The sequence below is a fragment of the Aplysia californica genome, unplaced genomic scaffold (genome assembly GCF_000002075.1).
Source record: "Aplysia californica isolate F4 #8 unplaced genomic scaffold, AplCal3.0 scaffold00322, whole genome shotgun sequence".
NCBI classification, from domain to species: Eukaryota; Metazoa; Mollusca; class Gastropoda; order Aplysiida; family Aplysiidae; genus Aplysia; species Aplysia californica.
The window spans coordinates 116122-124561 of NW_004797592.1; the positions used below are offsets into that span (position 1 = coordinate 116122).

At 37.7% G+C, this 8440-nt stretch overlaps 1 protein-coding gene across 2 annotated transcripts in view; it reads left to right on the forward strand.

Annotated features, from left to right (window-relative positions):
- Positions 1-7065, forward strand: part of LOC101856194 (peroxiredoxin-like 2C) — a 20979-nt gene extending 13914 nt beyond the window's left edge. For both annotated transcript variants that reach the window (XM_005102347.3, XM_005102348.3), the window contains exons 7-8: positions 3543-3671; positions 6717-7065. In XM_005102347.3, the coding sequence (XP_005102404.1) occupies positions 3543-3671; positions 6717-6844 (257 nt within the window). In that variant the 3' untranslated portion in view covers positions 6845-7065. The remainder of the gene's footprint in view (positions 1-3542; positions 3672-6716) is intronic.
- Positions 7066-8440: the final 1375 nt, after the last annotated feature.

Here is an 8440-nt window from a genome sequence, read left to right on the forward strand (position 1 = left end):
ATTTTCAGGTTTTTTGCGCACCCCCTGCTCCTTATTCAATCTCCCCATTTATTATTTTGCCACTTGCCATGTCCGACAATCATGTGAAACATTTTATTTAGAATCTAGATATCTGAATGAAACTTCTTTTTTTTTTTTGTAATTGGCAAATTACGCTCAGTATTGATACCAGGTTGGCTACGTCAATTTTGTGTACATTTTAAAAACTTTTGTACATTGGTTTATATTTTTTAAAGAAACTGGTCTGTTCCTGAATGGGGAAAAATTCTCATAGCAACTTACTAAAATCACAAAAAATGTCATGATCTCTTAATTTGTTATTTTATTCACTGAAGGAGAAATAAAACAGACTTGTTCCTTTTAGTACAGGGGTATGAGGTTGAATGTGCCCCCCCCCCTCGTTTATTAATTTTGGATTATTTGCTCACTCCCCTCCTCTTAATTTTTCCTATACCTCCCCCCTTTTATTTGATACCTTTCTTAGAGTACGGGGCGTACGTTGTGTAGACGCTTTTCATACACACCAAATATGGCCTTGAAGTCTATTCGAAAGATTTGACATTTTTACTTGACCAAAGTGTGCCAAAATGGTAGCCTATCTTTTGCCCCTCCATGAAGGAAAAATTCTGCCTCTCATTCAAACCAATGAGATTGAGCAAAATTTCACGTATTGTGCGATGTTCTTATAATTTTCATTATGTTATAATTGTTAAGTTATACACAAGACAAAACTGGACTAAATGAGAAAGGTGCACCACTGCGAAAGCTGAACGAACTCATTTGCATGAAAAGGGTAGTTTAAGCTATATGTGGCCTAAATACTGTTAGTGGGGGGAGGGGGCGGAGGAGTTAGCTTTTAATATATGCCATATGTGGCCTAAATAAGCACTCACTATAAATTTTGACGAGCACCTGATTTCTTGATAGACAATGTGTAATCATTCATATTGTCTTATTTTCAGAACAGTTCACAACACCGTGATTAGGCCGGGTGAAGTAAATGGCGGCAGATATTCGGACTCGAGTCTGAATAGCCTCCCGTGGCTTTTCGGGCTCAAACTTTGCGCGTGCAAAATCACTGGGTGTGAAGCGGACAGGCAATTCAACCTTGACCTTACCCGGTTTCTACATTCTGGCCAAAATTTTCTACACAAAATACTCTTACTCTTATCACTTTATTTTCCATTTGCTTGAGCTTCTGATTGATTTATTCTGTGGCCAGCAGGGGATTATATTCTCTGCTGGTGAAATTTCTAAAATCTATATATCCCTTGACTGAATTATATAGCAACGATGATATTTATATTAATCACACATTAAAGAATAAATTCAAGTAATTATTTATTATAACAAGGACATTGCAACTTAGCAAACATCCGCTAGATTGGATAATTTCATAAAATTTCAAAAGCTATCTTCTCTCTTGGTTTTCTTTCGTTGGCTTTCATTTTTTGCCAGTACAAACTACAACACATGTATGTAATGAACAAATAATGCCAGATCTGTAATATTATGATTATAAAAATTATGGACTCTGACATATGTACTATTGACAAATAGAAAAAAAACTTGAACTTTCCAACAAAAACACTGATTGCATTTTTATTTTCTGATTATCTTCAAAAAAGGCTCCATTTCAGTCAAGGTTATCTGTGGCTATGTATATTGTGTTAAAAAAAAAAAATGAAGCCATTCACATTAAAAGTAAAGGAGAATCAGATATAATTTAAAGTGGAAAAAAAAAAAATTTTAATGAAGAAAATATTTTAAAGCATGACCCAAAATTGTAAATTATTTCTTTTTTAACCCATTTTTTGATGACTTCTAGATATAATTGATTGAAGCAGGTGCTTGAAACTTTGAAGGAAAAGGGATGTAGGTTTCAAAAATGGATGGGAAAATGCATGGTCAAACTGGGTAAACATGGGGAAAACCTCCCGCAGATGGCCTTAAAAACGTTAGGTCTTCTCCAAGAGTGTCTTCTCTGTTAATCTTTTCGGTTTAATATTCTTTAAAAGATTATATTATTGGTACCTTGTTGTGGAGTGGTCTGTCCACTTTAGCAGATTGTCAACTGTGACTGTAACATTGAGCATTGATTTTTTTTTCATGAGTAGCCTTTATCTTCAAACAATTCAACTTTACCCTAGCTCTTACAATTGCTGCATTGTGGCTACAATTTGCATGATGTGAGGAGGTTTTGAGGAGGGAGGTTGAATGCAAGATGGACTACGTCTTTCCTCATGACTTCATCTGATTTGGGGGGGACCAGTCCTCTTAAACTGGCCTCTCCAGACACTCTAGTGTTTTAACTTGAGTTTGAAATCAAGCATAGCTAAAGAAATGTGGTAGATTAGGTATTTTCTTCTCAGTGATATAATTAGCAGACGTATTGCACACTGGTAGGAGGTACAACCCATCTCATGGTGGAAAAAACACGGAATATATCTATACATTTATACTCCGGTGCAATACGTCATGTACGTATATTTCCTGTAGTGTTTTCTCTGTCATATTTCCTACCTATTTCTTCACTCTCTCGACTACACCAAGTCGCACACCATCGAAGTACCTAAGTAAGTCTAGTAAAGAGTTAAATTCATAAAAGAGCCCTCTTTCGATCCTGTTTCTTTGCTTATTCAGTATTCAGGCTGTCACCGTTTCACTTTTCTGAGCCAGTGGCAGTCTGAGTTCTAGCCCTTTGGCCAGTCAATATGGCAAAGAATTTACAGGTTTTTATTAGCTGCCTTTTGTTGCTGTCTATATATATATATATTGTTTCTGAGATCTGGGGAGGCAGGTTGGTAGGTACTATGCAGATTGCTAAATGCAGGGCAGGTAGAGAGATAGTGTACGTTTCATCCTGGCGGTCACACAGGGGGCAGGCAGGTGGGGTATCCTTACAGACCTTGTTCATGTAGGAATTCAATGCAGTGGGATGTGTTGTGTTCAGAGACAACTTTTAATGACTCGTTCTCTTCTACTCGTGGAATTAAGTACATCTTTTGAGTTGGGAGCAGTCATGTGTGTAAATTCAGTTCTTCCAGTTTTGCCCACTGCCCTTCCGTTCAGCCACTGTTCTCCCTGCCAAACCTCACCATCCCTCGGGGTGGTGCCACTGACTGAAGTGTCTTTAGGCCATTCCCAAAGGGGGGACATTTCTCGTTCTAATGCACAGTAGAATTGTAAATGGGCAGATCCAACAATGTCATGCTCATAACTGAGCCTGAACTACAACAGGAAACTGCTGCTTTTTCTTTCCTAATCCTTACTGTTGTCATTTTCCTCTACTTCTTTTGAATGTTTGTCACACTCTTGTGACCCGCTATTTCCGGGGTGCCTTCATAGTCGTAGCAGACTTTGTGCTGTTGAAGCTAGAGAGGTGAGCAGAGAAAACCTGATTCCCTGTAAGGACTTCTCTATTGACATCCACCCCTTGGCGCACATATTATTACCTTATGCAGTTGCAAGCGCAGTAGAACCTCTACTAAAACTAAAAACTAAAACCTCACCTAAGTTATTAACATTCTCTTTCTGTACAGACAGCAAGCACATCAAGTCAGGCTTTGTCTCAGGTGTGGCTTCTAGTGTGTGGAGAGCTATGACATCCCCTGTGAAGGAGTTTCAGGGTGACCCAAAGCAGCAAGGAGCTGCTTTCATCATTGGCCCAGGTAAGGAAAGAGAAAGGTTCTCACTTATAATACTAAAATGAGGAGTTGTGTCCAGCATTAAACTGACACACTTTCCAAGAGAAAATTGGCGTCAATTTGAGACAAAATCAACACTTCCTCCTGTAGCATGTGCTTTTCCAATGCACCATTTGCCATGTTGACACCTCGAGACCGTGAAAATGTGCATTTGGTAGTCCACCATCCTGCAGCTTTCTACTGGATCGTAATCATGACAGATTGATACATGCAAGGATGCTGCATCCTTGCCTAGAACGTGGGTTTTTTTCGATAAAAGTATTAAAAATTCAATTTAATTGAAAAATCACAGCTTCAAAGCTTCAGAAAAATTTTTCATTGGGATCACGCTTGTAAACAGAGAAAAACATTGAATTTGGAAAGTAGAACAGGTATTTATGCAATGAACTCCTATGTTTCAGGACTAAAAGAAATAATTGTTAAAAAAGTGTGAGGCATCGTGGTGGAATCAGGCGCTCGTCAAAATAATGTAATCAAATATTGGCATTTTTCCTCGAATTTGACAACTTTTCTCTTTTATGTTTTTTGGCTCGACAACTTTTATGTCCATTTAAGAACTTATGATTTCTGTGTGGATTTTACTGAAAAACATTAATTAAAGGCACAATAAACGTAAATTTTCAGTTTCTAAGGACTCTCAAGCTTTGAAAATCACCAAACTTTGGTGGCCATATTCTCTATAATTTTACCTCTAAAACCAGCCAACCCCAACTTCCTTCAATCGCAATATATCTCGACTTCTATTCAAGATAGGCGTGTAGTTTTTTTCATCAAAAGATGGTCAATGAACAAGCTTTTAGATGATACCAATAACTCTAGATGCCCAAAAATTGATGAGCGCCTGATTCTACCGTGTTGTGACACAAATGTTTTGCTCTCACCTGTCTGGATCTTTGCGTTTTGCATGTCCACTTCTATACCCCATAAATTATTTTAAAATCATTTTAACCTCATTCTTATTAATGAATCTGAAAGATGAATTAATGCTGCACAACATGAGCACATTTTTATTTCCAATTTTGACACAAAATCTAGAAATATGGCTTGGTTAAATACATTAAATGCTGCAGTTTTCTCTTTCTTGTAAGCATTTTTCCAAGCACCTGGGCACTGGATTTTAGCCCTTTGAGCCTTTGCCACCGGTACACCGGTGAGTGAGACCCCATCCCCAAACCGGCCTGCTTGAGTAAAACCTGGTACTGAAAACAGCATTTACTACATTAGATTTTTGATTATTTTGAAGATCTTTCTGAATTAGATGCTGTTAATGTCAAGGACTACCCTGAGTGCCATATGAAATGTGATTCTGACGATCACATGAATGTTAGTACTGGTACATGTAATAATAAATCCCTCAGGAGCTGAGGCAGCGGAGCATGGTAGCCTCAGGAGATTATGACTCAAAGTATTAAGTACCTGAAGAAAAGAAAAGAAAAATAGCACCTCCTCCCATGTTGATTTCATTGTCTGCTCAAATGCTGTTACTTTTTATTTAGAATTTGACGTAATTTGAACACTTATTTGGGCATTGTATTATTAATTTCATCTTTTCTTTTTTTTTTCTGAAACCTAAGGTTCGATAGAAAAAGTTGTTGGGTTGGGGGGGTTTTATTCTAGAAAAAAAATTTTTTTTTTGCTTAGAAGAAGACTCCATGACCACATTACAATTTGTCAAGCTAGATTTCTAACTTTTTATTTGCTGATAATTAAAACCTATGTTGGTGGATGGACAGCCCTGGCATTGCAACAAAATGTTTTAAAATGGCATGGTTAAATTCAAAACGTTTAAATGCTACAGTTTTCTCTTTCTTGTAAGCAATATTTCATGTGTGTCTATTTGTTGAATTTTTACTTTAATTTACAGTACAGAGATTATCTGTTTGACCTTGATTTACAACATAAACATTAATTAGGCTTTAGAAATGTAGTTGACACATTTGTACCTAACACAATCGATTTTCATCTCTCGGGGAATGAAGTTCACTTCAGCCATACTGACCAATTTACTTGTTTTTATTTCCTTTGTTATGTATGCTTCCTGTTTCACTTTTCTTCTGCATAAATGACCATCAAAACATCAGTGTTCTTCTCTGAACCCAGGACTTGCCAAACTTGGAGTGGGGCTTTTTTTTTTTCTTCATTTCGGTTGATTGCTGTCCACCCTTTTTAGGGGGCTAGTAGTGGAAGATAAAGGTTCTTTGAGACCCTTACTCACAAGCAGCCTCACTGCTTTAAATGATGAGTTATATTCATGCCATATTTGTCTTTAATTTTGATTAACTAAAGTATAAAAGTGCAATATATTTCACCAGCATCTTTGCTTAAATTTGTAATTGTCTTGCATTTGGACAATGTAAATTTAATTTGCTTGTGGTCAAAGATAATTTTGCGCATATTCAATCTTTCTGCTGGAGTACTGCACCCCCATACTACCCAGGTTAGCCGTGATAATTAAGTACAAGGTCAAAGCAGCCGGCCTCCTGAATGGTCTAAATTGTGTTAATGGGGACGGGAGACCATACTTCCAGTCACCAAGCACACTCTTACTATGTTTTTTAAAAAACTGAAAGAAAAAAGTCTACTTTTTAAAAAATCTAAGCCATTATTGCGAAGTTGATGTGTGGTAGTATAAAAATAACTGTGGGCTAAATTACATGTCTTCTCGTTTCAATCAGAAAGGTATTTTTCCTGTTAATTTTTTTTCAGGAAACCAGTTATGTGGGTAGGGTAGGTTGAAGATTACTATGGTGCCAGACACAGATGGGCCTGCTCCCAAGAAGCCTATATTATGAGAGAGGGTGAAAACCTCTGTTCTAATTAAACAATCAAAGACTCAGCTCATATTTTAAGTCAAATTTTCATGCGTTTCTTTTTGTTGAATTTTTACTTAATTTATTGAGATGATCTATGATCTGTTTGACTTTGATTTACAACATAAACAAAAATCAGGTTTTAGAAATGTTTGTAGTTGACCCATTTGAGCCCAACACTGTTGATTTTCATCTTCAGGAAACGAAGTTCACTTCAGCCACATTGACCAGGAGTCGGCCGACCACTGTCCCCTCAATGACATCTTGGCACAAGCAGGAGTGATGAACGTCAGTTTTCCCAGGGACCCGCGCGTGCAGATCATGTGATTTCTGTGTCGTTTCAAACTGATGCTCCCCTATAGCCCTTCACATGAACCAGGACAGCTGCATTCTGAAATCTATGGAGAAAAACTCTTGTGAACCCAACACTAGGAGCAGGCTTTATGTTGTTGGGTTGTTGTTTTTACATAAATAACTATATTATCGGGGAGACTGGGCCATTCTTTTTTAGAACAAATTTTGCATTTAAAACTTCCTTTCTCTGAAAAGAGAAATGGAAAAAAAAACTACTATAAATTTTCCTGGTAGGAAGTTTGGTGTTGCTGCAGCATTCATGAAAATACTTTACAAATTGCAATAACTTTAAGTCACATTTATGCATAATTTCACTCCATTAATGTTACCAACTCATCTGTGCTAGTCGATCCTCATCAAGATTGTGCTTTGCTTTACGGTCCTGAGAAAGGGCAGCTTAACTCACTCACCGCCAAGGTCGCACCTGTGTCAGTCAATTGAGAATGGCTGGTCACCACCAAAGCCGTATCTGTGTGGGTTGCATATTTACCTCTGTATTTCTACTATTTTCGTCTGACTACAGTTAAAACAAGGTAAAATGAAATCGCTTTGTTCAGATCTTTGCATGCAGGTCTAAAAGTTTGATTGCCAACAGATTCTAAAAGCCCACTCATTAAGGTCACTGCAAACTATGGTTCTGACACAGTTTCTTTGATGATAGCGGGTCAAAAAATTAACTCACTATACTGTTCCCGTCAATGGTACGGGACCTGCGGCCGGTTTGCTGGTACGGATCCCATACCCCTGATGGAATGGACTTTGCGGTTTTGTTTTGAAAATTGTGCACCCGTCACATGTACGAAAACGGACTCGTTTCGTGCGGAGTTTGGTGGAAGATGGACAATCCCCCCCCATCTAAGGTTCAACTGACCGGAACTTGCGCTATGTTTTTTCTATACAGTTGACAGTCACATTGAAGTAACGGTCGAAGAAGTCGCATGAACAAGAATCACATATTTTTGCTGTTTTTGATGCTTCTGTTTGTTTTACTAGTTCTAGTGACTTACAAATAAAAATATGATGTGTCTGATAGTTTGGACCCTGGATGTATACCCAAACACGGCCCGAGTCAAAGTTTTAGGGCTAGATCTAGCACTAGTAGTGGTGCTGTTGTTAGCGCAACGAAACTACACCGTCGTGCCTCACACTTATAGGTCTCATGTAATTCCATGTATGGGTCTGCATCAACGCATAGCCCAGCTTTTATATTTTCACTAAACGCTCACACATGCCAACAAATTAAAAAAATAAACACTTTGAACTTCTATTTTTGTTGTTGTGAATTTCATTCTGTCTGTCATGTCTTTGGAAATTTTTCGGAAAGTCAAATTCATAGTTGGGTAAAAAGTAATTTGGCTCCCGAAGTTTGTTTTTCACACGTTTTACCATCTTCAAGGTCTAAGTAAGAAAATTAGCCCCCATGCCTTTTTTTAAAATGTGGGCGTTACCCATGAGGTCTTGAAAGCTAAGATGGCTGCCAAATGGCAAAAATCCATATATATTAATCATGGTCTTTTTTCAACACATATGAAGTGTGATACATCACTTTAGGGTTTTTTAGGCCAAGAA